Here is a 22,074-nt window from a genome sequence, read left to right as displayed (position 1 = left end):
GGTGCATAGGCGGAAGATGGTGTGGTTATCCATGTCAAAGGCTGCAGACAGGTCGAGGATGAGGAAAGTGACAGTCACATAAGATGTCATTTGTAACTTTGATAAGAGCTGCTTCAGTCCTGTGGCAGAGGCAGAAACCTGATTGGAGGGAGCCAAACACGGAGTTCCAGGAAAGATGGGAGCAGATTTGGAAAGTGACAACACAGTCAAGGCCTATGGAGGGGAAAGGGAAGTTGGGGGAGGGGATGATATAATGCTGGATGTGTAATCCAAAGACCCCCCCAGGCTAATGTTCTGGGGACACGGGTCCAAGTCCCACCATGGCAGCTGCTGCAATTTAAATTCAATTAATAAATATTGGATTAAAAGCTAGTCTCAGTAAAGACCACCGTGGAACCATTGTCCGTTGTCTTAAAAACTCATCTGGTTCACTAATGCCCCTTTAGGGAAGGAAATCTGCTGTCCTTACCCGGTCTGGCCTCCATGTGACTCCGGACCCACAGCAATGTGGTTGACTCTGAAATGGCCTAGCGAGCCACTCAGTTGTATCAAACCGCTACATAGACTAAAAGGAATGAAACGGATGGAGAACCCAGCATCGACCTAGGCACCAGAAATGGCAAACCCAGTCCTGCCAATCCCGCAAAGTCCTCCTTACTAACACCTGGGGACTTGTGCCAAGATTGGGAGAGCTGTCCCACAGACTAGTCAAGCAACAGCCTGACATAGTCATACTGACGGAATCATTTTCTTTTATTCATTCATGGGGTGTGGTTGTCGCTGGCTGGGCCAGCATTTATTGCCCCATCCCTAATTACTCTTGAGAAGGTGGTGGTGAGCTGCCTTCTTGAACCGCTGCAGTCCACGTGGTGTAGGTACACCCACAGTGCTGTTAGGGAGGGAGTTCCAGGATTTTGACCTGGTGACAGTGAATGAACGTCGATATATTTCCAAGTCAGGATGGTGAGTGACTTGGAGGGGAACGTCCATGTGGTGGTGTTCCCATGTATCTGCTGCCTTTGTCCTTCTAGATGGTAGTGGTCGTGCGTTTGGAAGGTGCTGTCTAAGGAGCCTTGTTGCTGCAGTGTATCTTGTAGATAGTACACACTGCTGCTATTGTACGCCAGTGGTGGAAGGAGTGGATGTTTGTGGATGTGGTGCCAGTCAAGCGGGCTGCTTTGTCCTGGATGTTGCCAAGCTTCTTGAGTGTTGTTGGAGCTGCACTCATCCAGGCAAGTGGAGAGTATTCCATCACACTCCTGACTTGTGCCTTTTAGATGGTGGACAAGCTTTGGGAAGTCAGGAGGTGAGTTACTCGTTGCAGGATTCCTAGCCTCTGACCTGCTCTTGTGGTCACAGTATTTATATGGCTAGTCCAGATCAGTTTCTGGTCAATGGTGACTCCCCAGAATGTTGATAGTGGGGGATTCAGCAATGGTAATGCCATTGAATATCAAGGAGTGATGGTTGGATTCTCTCTTGTTGGAGATGGTCATTGCCTGGCACTTGTGTGGCGTGAATGTTACTTGCCACGTGACAGCCCAAGCCTGGATATTGTCCAGGTCTTGCTGCATTTGTACATGGACTGATTCAATATCTGAGGAGTCGCGAATGGTCCTGAACATTGTGCAATCATCAGCGAACATCCCCACTTCTGACCTTATGATGGAAGGAAGGTCATTGTTGAAGCAGCTGAAGATGGTTGGGCCTAGGACACTACCTTGAGGAACTCCTGCAATGATGTGCTGGGACTGAGATGACTGACCTCCAACAACCACAACCATCTTCCTTTGTGCTAGGGTATGACACCAACCAGTAGAGAGTTTTCCCTCTGATGCCCATTAATTCCAGAATATGCCGGAAAAACTCAGCAGGTCTGGCAGCATCTGTGGAGAGAGAATCAGAGTTAACATTTCGAGTCCGTATGATTCTTCTTCAGGGCAATTTTTTTCAGCATTTTCTGCTTTTATTTCAGATTTCCAGCATCCGCAGTGTTTTGCTTTCATCCCATTGACTCCAGTTTTGCTAGGGCTCCTTGATGCCACACTCGGTCAAATGCAGCCTTGATGTCAAGGGCAGTCACTCTCACCTCACCTCTGGAGTTCAGCTCTTCTGTCCACGTTTGAACCAAGGCTGTAATGAGGTCAGGAGCTGAGTGACCTTGGCAGAACCCAAACTGGGCGTCGGTGAGCAGGTTATTGCTAAGCAAGTGCCGCTTGATAGCACTGTCGATGACCCCTTCCATTACTTTACTGATAATTGAGAGTAGACTGATGGGTGGTAATTGGCAGAGTTGGATTTGCCCTGCTTTTTGTGTACAGGACATACATGGGCAATTTTCCACATTGTTGGGTAGATGCCAGTGTTGTAGCTGTACTGGAGCAGCTTGGCTAGGGGCACAGCAAGTTCTGGAGCAGAGACCTTCAGCACTATTGCCAGAATATTGTCGGAGCCCATAGACTTTGCAGTATCCAATGCCTTTAGCCTTTTTTTGATATCACGTGGAGTGAATCGAATCGGCTGAAGACTAGCATCTGTGATGCTGGGGACCACTGGAGGAGGCTGAGATGGATCATCCACTCGGCACTTTATAGATAATGTTCCAGACACCACCATCACCATCCCTGGGTATGTCCTGTCCCACCGGCAGGGCAGGCCCAGCAGAGGTGGCGGCACAGTGGTATACAGTCTGGAGGAGTCGCCCTGAGAGTCCTCAACATCGACTTCGGACCCCGTGAAGTCTCATGGCATCAGTTCAAACATGGGCAAGCAAACCTCTTGCTGATTGCCATGTACCACCCCCCTCAGCTAATGAATGAGTGCTCCTCCATGGTGAACAACATCTGGAGGAATCACTGAGGGTGGCAAGGACAAAGAATGTACTCTGGGTGGCGGGCTTCAATGTCCATCACCAAGAGTGGCTCGGTAGCACCACTACTGACCAAGCTGGCCGAGTCCTAAAGGACATAGCTGCTAGACTGGGTTTGTGGCAGGTGGTGAGGGAACCAACAAGAGGGAAAAACATACTTGACCTCATCCTCACCAACCTGCCTACCACAAACTCATTTGACCATGACAGCATCAGTGAGAGTGACCACCACACAGTCCTTTTGGAGATGTCTTCACATTGAGGATACCCTCCATCATGTTGTGTGGCACTACCACCGTGCTAAATGGGATAGATTTCAAACAGATCAGGCAACTCAAGACTGGGCATCCATGAGGTGCTGTGGGCCATCAGCAGCAGCAGAATTGTACTCGAACACAATCTGTAACCTCATGGCCCACATATCCCCCACTCTACCATTACCATCGAGGCGGATAATCAACCCTGGTTCAATGAAGAGTGCAGGAGGGCATGCCAGGAGCAGCACCAGGTATACCTAAAAATAAGTTGTCAACCTGGTAAACCTACAGCAGAATTAGCATGTGACAGACAGAGCTAAGTGATCCGACAACCAACAGATCAGATCTAAGTTCTGCAGTCCTGCCACATCCAGTCCTGAATGGTGGTGGACAATTAAACAACTCACTGGAGGAGGAGGCTCCACAAATATCCCCATCCTCAGTGATGGAGGAGCCCAGCACATCAGTGCAAAAGATAAGGCTGAAGCATTTGCAAAAATCTTCAGACAGATGTACCGAGTGAGTGATCCATTTCGGCCTCCTCCGGTGGTCCCCAGCATCAGAGATGCCAGTCTTCAGCCAAGTTGATTCACTCCACAAGATATCAAGATATCCCCTTACCTCAGAAAGGATATTATTGCCATAGAGGGAGTGCAATGAAGGTTCACCAGACTTGTCCTGGGGATGGCAGGACTGTCTTATGAAGAGAGATTGGGGAAACTGGGCCTGTATTCTCTAGAGTTTCGAAGAATGAGAGGTGTTCTCACTGAAACCTACAAAATACTTAAAGGAGTATTCCATCACACTTCTGACTTGTGCCTTGTAGATGATGGACAAGCTTTGGAGAGTCAGGGGGTGAGTTACTCTTCACAGGATTCCTAGCCTCTGACCTGCTCTAGTAGCCACAGTATTTATATGGCTAGTCCAGTTCAGTTTCTGTTCAATGGTAACCCCCAGAATGTTGATAATGGGGGATTCAGTGATGGTAATGCCATTGATGTTAAGTGAAGATGGTTAGATTCTCTCTTGTTGGAGATGGTCATTGCCTGACACTTGTGTGGCGCGGATGTTACTTGCTACTTGTCAGCCCAAGCCTGGATATTGTCCAGGTCTTGCTGCATATGGACATGGACTGCTTCAGTATCTGAAGAATCATGAATGGTGCCAAACATTGTGCAATCATCAGCAAACATCCCCACTTCTGACCTCATGATGGAAGGAAGGTCATTGATGAAGCAGCTGAAAATGGTTGGGCCTAAGACACTACCCTGAGGAACTCCTGCAGCGATATCCCGGGACTGAGATGATTGACTGCCAACAACCACAGCCATCTTCCTTTGTGCTAGGTATGACTCCAACCAGTGGAGAGTTTTCCCTGATTCCCATTGACTCCAGTCTTGTTAGGGCTCCTTGATGCCACATTTGGTCAAATGTTGCCTTGATGTCAAGGGCAGTCACTCTCATCTCACCTCTTGAGCCATGCTCATTTGTCCATATTTGGACCAAGGCTGTAATGTGGTCAGGAGCTGAGTGGCCCTGGTGGAACACAAACTGGACGTCAGTGAGCAGGTCATAGCTGAATTTATGCTGTTTAATAACACTGTCGAAAATCCCTTCATAACTTTACTGATGCTCAAGAGCAGACTAATGGGATGGTAATTGACTGGGTTGGATTTGTCCTATTTTTTGTATACAGGACATATCTGGACAATTTTCCACATTGCTGGGTTGCAGCTGTACTGGAACAGCTTGGCTCATAGCAGGTCTAGTTCTGGAAGCACAAATCTTCAGTGCTATTGCCAAAATATGGTCAGGGCCAATAGTCTTTGCAATATCCAGTGCCATTAATTGTTTCTTAGGAACATAGGAACAGATGAAGGCCAATTAGCCCGTCAATCCTGCTCTGCCATTCAATGTGATCACGGCTTTTACCTACACTATCCCCATAACCCTTTATGTTATTATTAATCAGAAATCTACCAATCTCTACCTTAAACATACTCGATGACTGAGCTTCCACGGCCCTCTGGGTTAGAGAATTCCAAATATTCACAACCCTCTGAGTAAAGAAATTTCTCCTCATCCCAGTCTTAAGTGGCTTCCCCCTTATTTTGAAATTGTGTCCCCTGGTTCTAGACTCCGCAACCAGGGGAAAACATCTGACCTGCATCTACCCTGTCTATTCCTTTCAGTGTTTTGTAGGTTTCAGTGAGAACACCTCTCATTCTTCGAAACTCCAGAGAATACAGGCCCAGTTTCCCCAATCTCTCTTCATAAAACAGTCTTGCCATCCCTATGCACTATGGGTGCTCCTATGATACATGGATTGCAGAGGTTCAAGAAGGTAGCACACTGCAACCTTCTCAAGGGAAATTAGGGATGGGCAATAAATGCTGGCCCAGCCAGTGACGTCCGCAGCCCAAGAACGAATAAAAAATGGGATGGCAGTTTCCAAGGACAGAGATTAAGGGTTGTATTTTTTGAGGAGATTGGTAATGATGGCAAAGTGAAAGGAGAGAGGGACAACATATGAAGAGAGAGAACTGTTTACAATATCAGCTAAATGGGGGCCAGGAGGAGAAACTGGATGAAAACAAAAAACTGCGGATGCTGGAAATCCAAAACAAAAAATAAAAAATACCTGGAAAAACTCAGCAGGTCTGGCAGCATCGGCAGAGAAGAATACAGTTGACGTTTCGAGTCCTCATGACCCTTCAACAGAACAGATGATGATCTTTCTGCAGTGGGAATAAGATCGAGGGACCCGGAGGTGGGCCTCGTGGACAACATGAGCTCAGAGAGGGAATGGCTGGGGGGGGTGGGAGATAGGACAGAACCTAGAGAAAGATGCAAGTTCAGGGCTAGAAGAGCATTAAAGGACATTTGGTCAGTTGGGCTAGTGGAAGAGAAGAACACCACAGAGGCAGCTGATCAGAAGGTATCAATCTTAGTGACAAAATAGTACACAAACTCCTTGCACTTATTGTTGGAGGTGAGGGCAAAGGGCACAGTTGAGAGCTGTTTAAGACAACAGTCTGTCATCAAGAAAAGAAGCCCGAGGATATCTTTGTATTCCAGAATGACCCTAAAATAGGAATTTTAGCAGATCAGAGTAGTGTTTTAAAGTGGCCCAGGCAGATTTGATGGTAGATGGCTGAACTAGTTGCGTGCCACACCCTTTCAGGTCTGCATCCTTTGGACTGAAGGGAGCAGGGATAAGGGCCGCACCATGAGAACAGCCCAAATGAGAGAAAATAAAGGTCTTATTGGGGGACTAGGACATTAAAGATGATGGTGAAGTGTGGTTGATTAAATCAGTTGTTGCAGGACGGTTATGGTGAATGGACAACCAAAGGCTAGATAGTTGGGATAGCTCAAAAGGCATATTATATCATGGGATTGATGAATAGAGGCATAAAGTACAAAAGCAAGGAAGTTATGATGAACCTTTTTAAAACAATGGTTAGGTCTAAACTGGAGTATTGTGTCCAGTTCTGGGTATCGCACTTTAGAAAGATGCGACAGCTTTAGAGAGGGTTGTTGATATTGGTAGAGATGAAAGTTGGCCAGGACTCAAGGAGAACCCCCAATATTTGATGTCCCATGGGATCTTTCATAAGTGAGTGACTCAGTTTAATATCTCACCCAAAAGATGGCACTTTAAACAGTGCAACACTCCCTTTGTACTGCAGTGAAGTGCAGAAAAGATTTATAAGAATAGTTCCAGGGACGAGGGACTTCAGTTACATGGATAGATTGGAGAAGCTGGAGTTGTTCTCCTCAGAGAAGAGAAAGTTGAGAGTAGAGGTGTTCAAACAGACAGAGAAACTTTCACATTGCCAGGACTGAGAACCAGAGGACATCGATTCAAGGTGGTTGGCAAAAGAAACAGTGCCATGAGGAAGAATTTTTTTTTTTTTTTTTTACACAGTGAGTTGTTAGGATCTGGAATGCACTGCTTGAGGGGGGGTGCTGCAGACAGATTCAATTATGACTTTTGAAAGGAAATTGGATAAGCATCTGAGGGGAAAACATTTGCAGAGTCACAGGAAGTGGACTGGGTAGCGGGACTAGTTAAATTTCTATTTTCGAGTGTGCGCAGAGGCTCAACAGGTTAAATGGCATCCTGTGCCATAACTATTCTATGACTGCTGATGTTCGCAGAGATAAAAGCTGGCCAGCACACCAGGACAGGAGTCCAGGACTCCCCAATATTTATGAATTGTCATGGGATCTTCCACGAGGAAGTGGCTCAGTTTAACATCTCATCCAAATGATGGCACTTTAAACAATGTAGCACTCCCTTTGTATTGCAGTGAAATATCAACTTGGATGCTGTGCTCAAGACTCCGGAAGGAGGGCAGATCCAATAAGCAGTTTTGGGCTGCAGTAATTCAAGTTGCCCTCGAATTCCGTCTCAAATATCTTGACCAATTTTCCCTTAAAACTTGCAATTGTCTGTGCTTCCAATTGTTCAGTAACAATGCGATCCATCCCTGGTTCTGCCAGGGCCACTCAGCTCCTGACCCCAAACATGGACAAAAGAGCTGAACTCAAGAGAATGAGTTCAAGAGGTGAAAATGACTGCCCTTGATATCAAGGCAGCATTTGACCAAATGTAGCAAAATTGAAGTCAATGGGAATCAAGAGAAAATTCTCTGCTGGTTGGAGTTATACCCAGCACAAAGGAGGATGGCGGTGGTTGTTGGATGTCAATCATCTCAGCCTCAGGACATCACTGCAGTAGCTCCTCAGGGTAGTGTCCTAGGCCCAACCATCTTCAGATGCTTCATCAATGAACTTCCCTATTTCCCTAGTAACAATCACACCACACAAGTATCTGGCAATGACACTCTTTCTTTGACAGCTTATGGCATTACCATTGCTGAATCCCCAACCATCAACATTCTGGGAGTTACCATTGACCAGAAACTGAACTTGAGCAACAGATGCTAGCCCTGCTAGGGATGTTCACATTCCATGAATGAATCAAGAAAATACTCGAGAAACCATAATCTAGGAGAAATTTTTCCAAACCTCTCCCCTCACTCCAAATGATCGTTTTAAATTTCCCGTGTCACCAACTCCCCAACTGGAGAAAATAATCTTTCCCTATTCCCTCTCATCCAAACCCTTCATAATTTTAAACCCAAAGCACTTCAACATCTCCTTTGTATCAAGTTACACATTGGATGTAAGCTGCTACAAGACATTTGAGATAGGACAGGACGTAATATAAATGGAAACCTTTCTATCCAACTATTATACCTCCCCTAGCATTAGCACATAAGAAATAAGGATTAAGTGTAGTCTTCAGGAGACAATTGCACAAATGCAATTCAGTCCCATTTTAAAACTCATACATTCTGATCGTATTTATAGTTTCATTAATTCCTATATCCACATTTATAATGGAAAATACCTATGTAAACATGAAACGCTAGTTATACCCTCCAGTAAATTGGAGGCATTGTAGGTGTTGCAAATTTTTTTTTTAAAATTGCAGTCTCCGTCACTGAAAAACATCCACCTTTTAAGGCAGGCAGCTGCTTGCACCAGACGGAAATAGCAACAACCATTCCATTTCAGGTGCCTTTTATTACCAGGACAAACAGCATTGCTTCCTCAAATTCATTTCTCGCAGTTTCACCCCGCAATGATCTTGTGAACTGCTCAGGGTCGCAAGAAATGCAATGTCTCGAATTGGTTGTCTTTGCCCATGGATCGAAGCTATTGATAATGGGCTTGCGAAGCAAATGAGCAACCTCGCTGATTTATCTAATCAATTTCGCGAGGTTGGCGTTGCAGTCCTTGAGGTCTAAGGTCACCTGTTCAGGGAGCTGCAGATGCTGATGAGCTAACGCTACCACCATGTTACATCGGCCAGTGCATTGTGGGTAAATCACGTTAGCACGAAAATGCCCGCTATATGCAGTGGGGACCGTATAATAGATTTTTAAAAAATAAATCCCAAACCCAACACATTATGTTTCAAATACTTTAATAGGAAAACCTTACTGGAAACAGCACAAGAGGACACACAAATATTTAAAAACAGTTACTAAATACACCAAAAACATCTCTTATAAAAAGTAAAGCAAACAATGGGATCTACTTTATGAAAAATATTAAATTTTATATTTCAGATCCGATAAGAAATTTAAGTTTGTACTATATAAAAAAGAACTCCCAAATGCTGGCATTGTTCAGAAATCAAAAATTGTTTTAAAATATTTTCAAAAGCTGAGTTGTTGAAAAAACGAGAAAAAGAAAAAAATCAAATACATAAATCTGTCTGCTCTTTAATTTCACTCTCCCTCTGCACTGACGATCCACACAAGAGAAACGAGGATACCCAGCGGATGTTGATTCGCGATCATTCTACCACTCGTTCCCCGGTACCCCTTCATGTTCAAAATAGATAGAATCTCAGGGCCCTCACTGATTAACATGCCCCACACCCTTCCCCCACAATAACCCACAATCGCTCCTTCTCCAACATATCCCACTCTCCACCCCTCCCCCCATCGTGCATGTCTCCTACACACTCTCCCTTCCCGTCATATCCCGCTCTCTCCCACCCCCACCTCAGTATCACCCACCCCACCTCCTGAGGAAATAAAATGTTAAACAACCACTGACTACTACCAGATAGGAAGAATAGACTGATTTTAACTTATTCTTTTCTTATTTTGGGGGGGGGCAGGAACGAGGTTAGGAGGTTGAAAAGTTGGGATTAAAGGGGAAGATTTCAATGCTAGCTCTCTCTCCACCCCCCCACCCCCGCCCCCTCCCCAAAGTAACGGGAGGTTTAAGCACGCTCCCCACGGATGCGACGAGCTAGCTGTATGTCTTTTGGCATGATCGTCACACGCTTGGCATGGATAGCGCACAGGTTGGTGTCTTCGAACAGTCCCACCAGGTAGGCTTCACTTGCTTCCTATGGTGGGGGGGGGGTGTAGGGGGGAAATAAAAAGTTAACTAGTAATGATGTACAATACAAAGATTACCCCACCCCCATCCAAACCAAATTTCAACTCTCCTGAAATACATGGAATCTACAAGAGAGAGTCAGGTCATTAAATCCAACCAGCCTGTGTCAGTGTTTATCCTTCACAGCACCAAATGGTCCTAATCACATTTGCCTGCCCTGTCCTTCTGTAAGGGTGGAGGAGAATATTCAGTAGTAACATTCAAAAGAGAATTGGATAGATACTTGGGAGAAAAATATTATGGGGCCATCTGGAAGAAGTAAGGAAGTGGGATTGACTGGATAGCCACATCAAAGAGTCAGCTGAAGCACAATGGGCTGAATTGCTACGCTCCAAGATTCCACAAACACCTTATTTGACTCCAACTTGAGGCTCATTAATAGGAAAACCTCAAATCGAACCTCAATCTGGTGGTTCTGCACCACCTCAGTAGCTCTGACACCCTTTCCAGCTCATCTTATGCCCTTCCCTTTCAAGAGTAAGCAACTGGGACCATCAGAACAGTGCTGCAGCAACATTAGCAAGATTTTTCTTTTAAATTGTCGTTATGATGCATTTATGTGTTCTGTGATTTACATTCAAGGGTGCAAAAGGAAGAGCACAGTTGATTACAAAACATGCAGCAGGATCATTTATACAGGTTTGCACCTGTGAGCAGGTTTAATACCACTGGGGAAATACTCTTCTCTACTGCAAACCACTAGCCCAACAGATGTTTTTTCTCTCTCTCTCTCACCTCCCACAATCCACTGAACAGTCAATGACTATGCTCAGAGCCATTTGGGATAGAACCAGGGATCATACCACAGCAACATTTAGCATTTTAAATGGGAGATGTAGCCCTTTTGGCCCATCGAGTCTGCTCCACCATTTACTGAGATCATGACTGAATTCTACTTCAACTCCACTTACCCACCCTATCTTCTCATCCCTTGGTTCCCAAACATCTATCAATCCCAGTCTTGTATACACTCAATGACCAAGCATCCACAACTGACTGAGAATTCCAAAATTCACAACCATCTGAGTAAAGAAATTTCTCTTCAACTCAGTCCTTAATACTCTCACCTAACAAAAAGTAATCCATCAATCTCAGTTGTGAAGCTTTCTAATTGGCCCCCAGCCTTAGAAGCTTTTTGGGAAAGGGTTCAAAGTTTCCACTACTCTTCATTTGAAGAAGTGCTCTCTTATCAATATCACCGATGAACCCCTCCTAGCATTATTCTCTCTTGTTCTGGATTGTGCCCATTAACATTGGCCAGGACACTAGGGAGAACTCCTCAACTCTTCTTCCAAATAGTGCCAAGGGATCTTTTATAGCCACTTGAGTGAGCAGATTGGGGGGGGGGGCGGGGGGCCTTGGTTTAATGTCTGACCTGAAAGACAAAACCTCAGATAGTGCAGCACTGCTGCACTGAGTGCTGAGCATTTACATGCTAAAGTCTCTGGAGTGGTGACTCAGAGGTCAGAATGCTACCCACTGGCCATGGCCATCACCTATAATATACTGTGGATGAGGACAGACCCGAATACAATGCCTTCTAGTTAAATGAAGAACAGCATTGGGGCAAAGGTTACAGATCAACAACCTCCACCCGCAATCCACCCCATCACCCCCAACCCAATCTCCCAAGCAAGGAGTTAACTCAATGAAGAAAATTTGGGGAAAGTAAGTCACCTGCAAGGCGCCAATGGCAGCACTTTGGAAGCGCAGGTCTGTCTTGAAGTCCTGAGCAATTTCACGGACGAGGCGCTGGAAGGGAAGCTTGCGGATCAGAAGCTCAGTGGACTTCTGGTAGCGTCTGATTTCACGGAGGGCCACGGTACCTGGGCTGGGAGAGAAAAAGTTACGCAGGTTAAATCAGCAGGTTGAAGTCACAATCGTAATTCAGAATGGCTCAAGCACATTTTTAATGATTTAAACACAAAAATAAACCCCACAACTTTTGATTTACTTTTGAAAAAACTGAGATTGCCAGGTTGAATAAAGGGTTGGCTGGGGCACCTTGTTCACACATGGGAAAATACCTAACAAGTGACCAATGTCCAAAGTTTGAGCTTCATTCATCAGACACGGCAGTCTTTTACTCAGCAAGTTGTGACATGAAATACACTGTCTGATGTTGGGAGCAGATTCAGTTAAACTTTCAATAGGGAATTGGATAAATAATTAGAGGGGAATAACATGTAGGACTATTGGAAAAAGAAAGAGAAGGGATTGTAATTAACTGGATAGCACTTTCAAAGGTCCACTTCTAAGGTCCTTTGATCCTGTTCATTGGCACATAACCCACAATGAAGAGAGAAAACCAGCTCACAAAATACAATCATAATATTTACACTTTAAACACATAACCCTCTCCCCTCAAATATCTCCAGCTTGTCTTAAACGTGGAGAAACATTTCTGATCATAAAGCCTTTCCTTTAAACTTGTCATCCCAAAATACTTTTTAAAAAAAATTATTCACTCATGGTCGCTTGGCTGGGCCAGCATATATTGCCCATCCCTAACCGCCTTTGAGATCATGGTGGTGAGCCACCTTCTTGAACGACTGCAGTCCATATGGCATAAGAACATAAGTTAACGACAAAGTTCCAGGATTTTGACCCAGCAACAGTGAAGGAACAGCGATATATTTCCAAGTCAGGATGGTGACAGACTTGGAGCAGAACTTGCACATGGTGGTGTTCCTATGCAGTTGCTGCCCTTGTCCCTCTGGGTGGTGGAGGTCGCAGGCTTGAAAGGTGCTGCCAAAGGAACCTTGCTGAGTCACTGCAGTGCATCTTGTAGATGGTACACACTGCTGTCACTGTACATCAGCAGTGGAGGGAGTGAATGTTTGTGGATGTGGTGCCAATCAAGCGGGCTGCTTTGTCCTGGATGGTGTCAACCTTGAGTGCTGTTGGAGCTGCACTCATCCAGGCAAATGGAGATTACTCCAACACGCTCCTGATTTGTGCCTTGTGGATGGTGGGCAGGTTTTGGGGAGTCAGTCAGCGAGTTAGTCACCGCAGGATTCCCAGCCTCTGACCTGCTCTTGTAGCCACAGTATTTATGTGACTAGTTCAGTTTAGTTTCTGGACAATGGTAACCCCCCCAGGAAGCTGACAGTGGGGGATTCAGTGATGGTAATGCCATTAAATGTCAAGGGGAGATGGTTAGATTCTCTCTTGTTGGAGATGGTCATTGCCTGGTACCTGTGTGACACAAATGTTACTTGTCAGCCCAAGCCTGGATAATGTCCAGGTCTTGCTGCATATGGACAAGGACTGGTTCAGTACCTGGGGAGCTGTGCAGCGAACATCCCCACCACTGACCTTATGATGGATGGAAGGTCATTGATGAAGGAGTTGAAGATGGTTGGGCCTAAGACATAACCTGTCCCTTTCAGGGCAGTTCATTCCCAGAGACTATAGTCTAGTTAGGAAAATGCCCAAACAGGATTTTTGTCCCTGCCCCCAACAGCTCCGAGATTTAGTGAGTTAGTCAGGATGGCACTGAGGATTGACTTCAGTGGCCCCGAGGTCAGACAGGTCACTGGCCAGTTCCGAGCTGCATTCGCTGAGACCTGCCAATCAAGTGACCGTTTTCTAGCCATTGGAAGGTTTGGGATTGGCTGTCATGCTGTTTGATTTGCCCCCTCCCTCTGTCACGTGCCTCTCCGATGCTGTACCTCAACCAGAGCGCAGGGAAATGGGGTGGAGTGGAGAAATCAGCATGAACCAACTGGTAATTGAGTAGCAATCTGCTCAAGCCCAGGTCTAAGCTTCAAGTCCCCAATTAACAGTTCAGCCACCGACCGGTAACGATGAGGCTTCTTCACACCACCAGTGGACGGTGCGCTCTTACGGGCGGCTTTAGTTGCCAGCTGCTTCCTTGGTGCTTTGCCACCGGTGGATTTACGGGCAGTTTGCTTGGTACGAGCCATCTCCCTTCCTTCCGAGTTGTCCTAGGGCCTGAAATACAAACAGGAGAAAAAAAATCATTTCAGGATATCTCTGCAACCAACTTTGCCTACTGCAAGGGTAGCACCAAGACCATCCCAAATGCAATGGGAATTTAATTTTCAAAGCTGTCATCATCCTTCAGTGTATCTGGATTTTTTTTTACTTTAAATTAGTGCTCGAGATAGTGAATCATGCTGGTGTGTGATACAATCGCAGAATCACACAGTGCAGAAGAGGCCCTTCGGCCCATCGAGTCTGCACCGACACATGAGAAACACCTGACCCTACCTACCTAATCCCATTTACCAGCACTTGACCCACAGCCTTGAATGTTATGACTTGCCAAGAGCTCATCCCGGTGCTTTTTAAAGGATGTGAGGCAACCCGCCTGCACCACCCTCCCAGGCAGCGCATTCCAGACTGTCACCACCCTCTGGGTAAAAAAAGATTTTCCTCACATCCCCCCTAAACCTCCAGAGCTCGTGAGCAGGAGCCCAGGTCAATGACGTCTCTCCTTTAACTCAGGGTAGCAGAGACCAGGACTTGAAGCCATGGTGCAGGAACTCCCTGCATAAACTCACTGAGCAAAGTCACCAAAGAGACATCTTTAAACTTGATTTCTGTCGCTCGACATTGCTGCCACATTGGGAAGGAAAACTTCTACAGCAAGTATTGGAGCTTCATTCTGGGAAAATTCACATGAACAGCAAGATCTCACTAAAGAAACTAAAAAGGTATTAAACCCCATCTTGGAATTCAGATGACAGTGCATAAGCTAAATGAACCTTGACCTCACAATTATATGATCAGTCATCAGAATTCCCTTCAAGAACATTGCTGCCCTGTGATGACACCAGATTAACCCCTGGCGACAAAATTGTCCTTCAGTAAAGCTCCTTACATCCATCTGGGGCTTATTCAGCTCAACATGTTACGGACAATATGAACTGTAGGATAAACATTTAGAAGGGGGAAAAAAATATACAGGGGGCTTATGGGGAAATAGCAGGGGAGCGGGTTTAGTTAATGATGGCTCTACTGAAGAGCTAGCACAGACAGGATGGGCAGAATGGAGTCAAGCTGCCAACACCAATGCTTTCCCATTCCTGCCAGGCAACCAAACCATCAGCAGCAGCAGCTTCAGAAGCACGTGCAGCTGAGACCAGGGCAGGCTGCCAAGAGGCACAGAACGCAACTGCAACACTGAATGTAAACAATGATCATGGCTGAAACTCAAGCACCAATGAGCAAAAACACAGAGCCACACACATCAGGCAAGACATAAAATAATTGCATTCCACTGTGACCTGGAGACTATAATTCAGGTGAAAACTTCCAGCAGCAACAACCTGCATTTATTGTGCCTTTAACATGGTTACGCATCCCAAGACGTTTCACAGGAGCACTATCAAACAAAATTGGGTACAGGGACACACAAGGAGATACTAGGGCAGTGGGAGCAGAGCTAGGCTTTAAAGGCCATCTTAAAAGGAGGGAGGTAGAGGTAGAGAGGTTTCAGGAGGGTATTTGAGAGTTTCAGGCCTACGCACGTATAGGTACGGCTGCCAATGGAACGATGTAAATGGGGGATGAGTAAGAGATCTTGGAAGGTTCTGGAGCTGAAGATTACAGATAGAGGGAGGGGCAACACCATAGAAGGATTTGAAAGCCAGGATAAATTTTTTTAAAACATTGCCAAACCAAAAGCCAACATATCAAACTCCGTTGGTCCAAAGTTATCTGTTCCTTCCAATTTGCCACATGTTTACGATCTCTCATTAATCTCTGTTCCAAAGTGTCTCAGATGGGGAGATGGGTTAATCCAGAGGCCCAGGATAACACTCTCGGGACAGCGGTTCAAACCCCACCATGGCAGCTGGTGGAATTTGAATTCAATTAATAAAGTCTGGAATATAAAGCTAGTCTCAGCAATAGTGACCATAAAACTATCATTGACCAGATAGGTTTTTATGACAATCACTAATGCCCTTTAGGGAAGGAAATCTGCCATCCTTATCTGGCCTACATGTGACACCAGACCCACAGCAATGTGGTTGACTCTTAACTACCCGCTGAAATAGCCTAGCAAGCTATTCAGCTCAAGGGCAATTGGGGATTGGCAACAAATGCTGGTCTTGTCAGGGACATCCACATCCCATAAGACGTAGGAGCAGAAGTGGGCCATTCGGCCCATCGAGTCTGCTCCACCATTCAATGAGATCATGGCTGATCTGATAGTCCTCAACAACAATAACAAAAAGTGCTGGAAAAACTCAGCAGGTCTGACAGCATCTGTGGAGAGAAAGACCGAGTTAACTTGTTGAGCCCATATGACTCTTCTTCAGAACTAAAGAGAAGTAAAAGTGGTGAAATATACTTCCCTTTAGTTCTGAAGAAGTCATACAGACTCGAAACATTAACTCGGTCTTTCTCTCCACAGATGCTGTCAGACCTGCTGAGTTTTCCCAGCACTTTGTTTTGGTTTCAGATTTCCAGCATCTGCAGTATTTTGCCTTTATCTGATAATCCTCAAATCCACTTTCCTGCCCTTTCCCCATAACCTTCGATTCCCTTACTGATTAAAAATGTCTATTTCAGCCTTGTATATACTGAACGACCCAGCTTCTACAGCCCTCTGCGGTAAAGAATTCCACAGATTGACTACCCTCAGAAGAAATTCCTCCTCATCTCTGTCTTAAATGGGTGACCTCTTACTGAGATTATGCCCTCTGGTCCTAGACTCTCCCACAAGGGGAAACAACCTCTCAGCATCTACCCTGTCAAGCACCCCAAGAATCTTATATGTTTCAATGAGGTCGCCTTTCATTCTTCTAGACTCCAATGAGTACAGTCCCAACCTACTCAACCTCTCCTCATAAGAAAACCCCTCCATGCCCGGGATCAACCTAGTGAACCTTCTCTGGACTGCCTCCAATGCCAACACATCTTCCATGAAAATATAAAGAAAAAAATAGTTCTCTGTATTAAATTTCACTTCATTCCCATCTATCCAATCCATTAAACTGGCTACCTGCTCCTATAGGTCACTGCTTCACTATAAGAGTGGATCTTGCATTCACAGGTAGAGAAGTTTTGGTTTAACATCTCGATGGGTAAACGAATCTAGTGGTACAAAATAAACCAAACCAGGCAAGGGACAGTTCAACAAACTCTCAATATTGCACTTGAGCTGGGTGATGCCTTAAGCATAATGAAGAACCTAAACTGACCCTTACACCATCAAGAGCACTTTACTGGAGATGGTCACTGAGGAGGAAGGAAAGGGGAAAGCAAAGAGGGTGTGGGTTGGATACACACTTGGAGAAGGTTTCCTACATTGGGAGCAACGGAGAGAGATGTGAGGGATCGGACTGAGTGAACAACCTGCGCCAAGTGCTGAGGTAAAGCACTCACAATCCCCAATCCATTTATCCATTCTTGATCTCAATTCTACCACAGCTCAATAGGTCAAGCTGCGGCTGAGTACAGGAGTGGACCTGTCGGAAATAGAGTGAAATTTAAGTGCTAACTGTGACAAGCATTGTGGGGCTAGGAAATGTAGAACTAGAAAAATTATTTTGATGGCGATTGGCAACAAATACTGGTCTTGTCAGGGACACCCACATCCCATAAGACGTAGGAGCAGAAGTAGGCCATTCGGCCCATCGAGTCTGTTCCACCATTCAATGAGATCATGGCTGATCTGATAATCCTCAATAACAAAAACAAACAAAAAGTGCTGGAAAAACTCAGCAGGTTTGACAACATCTGTGGAGAGAAAGACAGGGTTAACTTTTTGAGCCCATATGACTTCTTCAGAACTAAAGAGAAGTAAAAGTGGTGAAATATACTTCCCTTTAGTTCTGAAGAAGTCATACAGGCTTCTCCCTTCATGGCTCGATAGGTAAATGCATCAAGTGGTACAACATAAACCAAACCAGGCAAGGGAGATCCCAGGCGAGATCCTGTACAAGTGCAGAGTGCTGCTAGAATGACAGCTGTCCAGTGCCTCCTGCTGGTTGTGTGGACTTCAGGCGGCAGCCAAATAAAACTAGGCCCCCCTCCCCAGAGCATGATGCCCTCTACAGTCAAATAGCCTAACACCAGCATCCATGCTAGCATATGAATAACTACTACCCAATCAATGATGAAAATAATACTCGTAATGCCATCAAGTGATGTTTACCAAACTATTCATCAAAGCTCAGTTTGGGTTCCGCCGAAACCACTCGCCTCCAGGCCCCATCAAATCCAGACACAAGAACGGAATGCCAGAGGAGAGGCAAGAGATTAGCTGCCCTCCTGATCAAGCCAACAGTTAGACCCAAGGATGGCATCAAGTTGGTCGATGCATATCAAAGAGAAACTCCTCCTGTGACTGGAGTTGAAAGCTGGCGCAAAAGGAAGATGGACGATAAGCCCATCGATAAGAGTGTTGTCAGCCCAGCTATCTTTCGCCATTTCAATGAGCTGCCCTCTGATCATTAGGTCAGAGATCAGGCTGTTTCCTGTGCAGTATTCAGCTCAATTCACATCACTTCAAATGTTGAAGCAGCCCATCTCGACTGATAGCAGAGCCTGATTAACATCTTAACATGTAAAATCCCCCCCAAACCCCCACATCCATTCTGCACAGAACAGTTAAAAGAAACAAAGGAAATTTATAGTATAGTGTGAAAAGTGAGGCAACGGGGAAACCAAACACACTGCATTAAAAAACAGAAAATGCTGGAAAAACTCAGATCTGGCAGCATCTGTATGGAGGGAAATAGAGTTAATGTTTTGAGTCCAATATGACTCTTCATCAGAACACTTGTTTCTCTCTCCTCAGATGCTGCCAGAGCTGCTGAGTTTTCCAGCATTTTCTGTTTTTATTTCAGATTTCCAGAATCCACAATATTTTGCTTTTAATAAATGAGTCTGCATTCTCCACAAAATGGGGGGGGGGGAGAACAGGCAACAACTTACATTTTTATAGCCCCTTTAATATAGTAAAACATCCCAAGGCGCCTAATAGGAACCTGGTCAGACAAAAACCTGCACCCAGCCACAGGAGGAGATGGGCTCAAGGTGACTAAAAAGCCTCATCAGTTTTAAGGAGCATCACAGGAAGGAGTGGTGATGAAATCTGGGGTGAAAATTTCCAAAAACTTGGGACATAAGCAGCTGTAAAGCGTCGCCAGTCGTTAAAAAAACCCCTATTTGGTTTTTGAAACTTCGGCAAAAGCAATTTTTCTTCTCGTTCAGGCGGGTTTTCACTTCCTACTGTTTGTAAATAGGAGCCACTTGTGCTGGTGACTAATAATGATAGGAAACCAGGCTCAGCTGTTGACGTGGTGTCAAATCGACCTTTCCCATCATCTCCATTAGATGTGCAAACATGACTTTGAAGAACAGGACCAAACCCAACCCCACACACAAAAAAAAGGGAAACTTTTCATCCTGGTGCACATTGAGTGGAGCTCCTGAAAGCAGGAAGCAAAGACCTTGCTCCAGTGCCCAGTCTTCAGGCAGCTCAGAATCTCATGGGCAACCTCGGGGATTTCCTGTCAAGTTTCTTTTTTTTTAATATAAAATGTGAAACAATTCCAAATTGAACCTTTCCTCACTTTCCAAAAAAAAACTCTTCTTCCCCCCCCCCCACCCCTCCCCCCATCCTCCCACCTGGCTGGAGTGAGGGAGCTGGAGATTCAAAATCAAACCTATTTTTAAAATGGGCGATACAGGAGGAAAGATCAGCCAGAACAAAGATGGTGAAGCATTGCAACAGCTGGGGGCGAAGGGACTGAAGCAACATTTATAAATAAACAAACAAATAAAGCATGTCCCGTTTTGGAGAGGGGAGGGGGGGGTAAGAAGGGCAAAACTTTTGCAAAAGAAAACTGAATTTGTATCAAACACGAGGTAAAAAATTTCCGGAAATAAAAATCCCAATTCTAATATGGCTTATTCGACGAGATTAAGCCCGTTCAGCAAAAAAAAAAATAAGGGTTACAGAAAAAAATGGATAGATAAAACCAAATTCAAGAGACAGGGGCACAGAGAGAGAGAGAGAAAGAGAGAGGGAGACAAAACTAGCAAAAAGCGAGCGGGACAGAAATGGAACGTTGACCCGGGAGCTCGCGCGAATTTGCTACAATGTTGCTGCCACAAAATGGATACCTTAAAGTTTGTTACAGCAGCTCCAGCCTTCACAAAGAGCTGGATACAAAGTCAATGCAAAATGGGGAAAGAGAGGGGAATACTTTGTACAACATTTTTCACAAGTTGCCACCTCATTTGCAACATGCTGCCACTTACCTGCTCTTTATTTTTCCCTTCCTCTCTGCCTGGTTTCTTTTGCCCAGCGCGAGCCTCTTTTGCCAAATGTTTTTTTTTTCCCCCCTCTATATAATTTTATATTCCCCCTTTCGCCGCAAAACACAATTGAAGAATATGGCTGACTGAGGCCTTCCCATGAGCGCCCGCGCCCAGGCCTGTCTCTCAGAAACACACACACACACACACCCCCCCCTCCCCCCCACTGCAATGGAAGCAATGCACAGCTCACAATGCTGAGTGTAGAAGGACGAAGTGATAGAAATTGGAGAGGAATTTAAACCTTTTACCGTCTGTCCCCACACCAAACAGCCAGTGTCAATTGATGGATCCACCCTCCCCCATCCCTCCCTCCATTGTATGGCAAATGAAGACAAAAAATAAATGCACAAATTAATATTTATCTTGACAACACATGGTGACACCTTCAAGCAACTCGATTTCACTCCCAGTTTTTCTCTTCTCCTCCACTCAACCTGGCCTGTGTTTTAATTGCACCCACTCTAGTGGATCCAAGCAGCCGCTCTTCCTGGACTAAGAAAGAAAGATCACTTTAATAACCTCTGTGAGAGGAGATTTGACGGAGGTATTCAAAATCATGAAAGGTCTGGAGAGAGTCGATAGGTAAGAACTGTTTCCTTTGGCGGAAGGATTGAGAAAAGGAAGGCACAGTAGGGTTGCCAACTGTGATTAAATGTATTCCTGGAGGTTTCATCACATGACTTGCCCCATACTCCAGCCATTAGTCGGCCAACACATCCATCCTTGTGCCATATTACCTTGCTACACCGATTGGAGAGAAAAAAGACTACTCAATTGGGTGATAATTGACAGCTAAACAGCTTTTTTCCCATTTTCAATATTTTTATATTTCATAAAAAGAAATGTTCAAAGAAAATGAAGTAAAAACATTTTTTTAATGCCCCTTTGATATTTCTCCAGAATTGCACACAGCTGTGTCCTGGAGATTGATCTTCAGTTCCTGGAGACCCCAGGCCAATCCTGGAGGGTTGGCAACCCTAGGACACACATTTAACTTAATTGGTAAAAGAAGCAATGGCGACGTGAGGAAAAGCTTACTCATGTAGCAAGTGGTTAGCATCTGGAATGCACCGCCAGAAATTGCGGTGGAAGCAGGTTCAATCAAGGCATTCAAAGGGAAATTGGATTGTTATCTGAAAAGGAAGAATGTGCAGGGCTACAGAGAGAAGGCAGGGGAGTGGCACTAGGTAAATTACTCCTAATGAGAACGGATGCAGACACTAAGAGCTGAATGGCCCCCTTCTGTGGTGTAACAATTCCGTGATTCTGTGAGAAACTGTGTCAACATCCAAGATTAGATTGGGTAAGGGGGTGAAAGAAACAGGGTTCCACAAGAACAGGAGTAGGCCATTCAATCCCTGAGACCTGTGCTTCCATTCAATTAGGTCATGGCTGATCTGTACCTCAACTCCGGCTACCCAATCTTTGACCCATATCCATTGATAGCATTACCTCACAAAATTCTGTTAGTTTAATTCTTGAAAGCATCAGTTGACCCAGCAGCATTCCAGATTTGAAGAGTTGCAGGTTGAAGGAATGGGGGAAGCCTGCAGGTAAATGTGATTAGGAACTATTTGCTGACATGGAAGATAAACACTGGCACAAGTTGATTGGGTCAATTAACCTGTCTCTGTGGTGTAGCTTCTA

General features: G+C 45.2%; 1 protein-coding gene across 1 annotated transcript; it reads right to left on the bottom strand.

Moving 5' to 3' along the window:
- Window positions 1-9,110: 9,110 nt before the first annotated feature.
- LOC144681053 (histone H3.3A) lies at window positions 9,111-20,525 on the bottom strand. Its single transcript, XM_078542740.1, has 4 exons — window positions 20,368-20,525; window positions 13,921-14,076; window positions 11,797-11,950; window positions 9,111-10,066 (listed from the first exon to the last, which is right to left on the bottom strand). The coding sequence occupies exons 2-4, from the start codon at window positions 14,046-14,048 to the stop codon at window positions 9,938-9,940; spliced, it is 411 nt and encodes a 136-aa protein (XP_078398866.1). The 5' UTR covers window positions 14,049-14,076; window positions 20,368-20,525; the 3' UTR covers window positions 9,111-9,937.
- Between the last annotated feature and the right edge of the window lie 1,549 nt (window positions 20,526-22,074).

Source organism: Cetorhinus maximus, chromosome 5 (genome assembly GCF_964194155.1).
Source record: "Cetorhinus maximus chromosome 5, sCetMax3.hap1.1, whole genome shotgun sequence".
Lineage (NCBI taxonomy): Eukaryota > Metazoa > Chordata > Chondrichthyes > Lamniformes > Cetorhinidae > Cetorhinus > Cetorhinus maximus.
This window is presented reverse-complemented; position numbering and strand designations above follow the sequence as displayed.

Coding starts and splice junctions, on each gene's coding strand:
- LOC144681053 (XM_078542740.1), bottom strand. CDS start 14,048: ATGGCTCGTACCAAGCAAACTGCCCGTAAATCCACCGGTGGCAAAGCA. Junction 11,951..13,920: donor AAGAAGCCTCATCGTTACCG/GTCGGTGGCTGA, acceptor TTTCTCTCCCAG/CCCAGGTACCGTGGCCCTCC. Junction 10,067..11,796: donor CTGCCATTGGCGCCTTGCAG/GTGACTTACTTT, acceptor CCCCCACCATAG/GAAGCAAGTGAAGCCTACCT.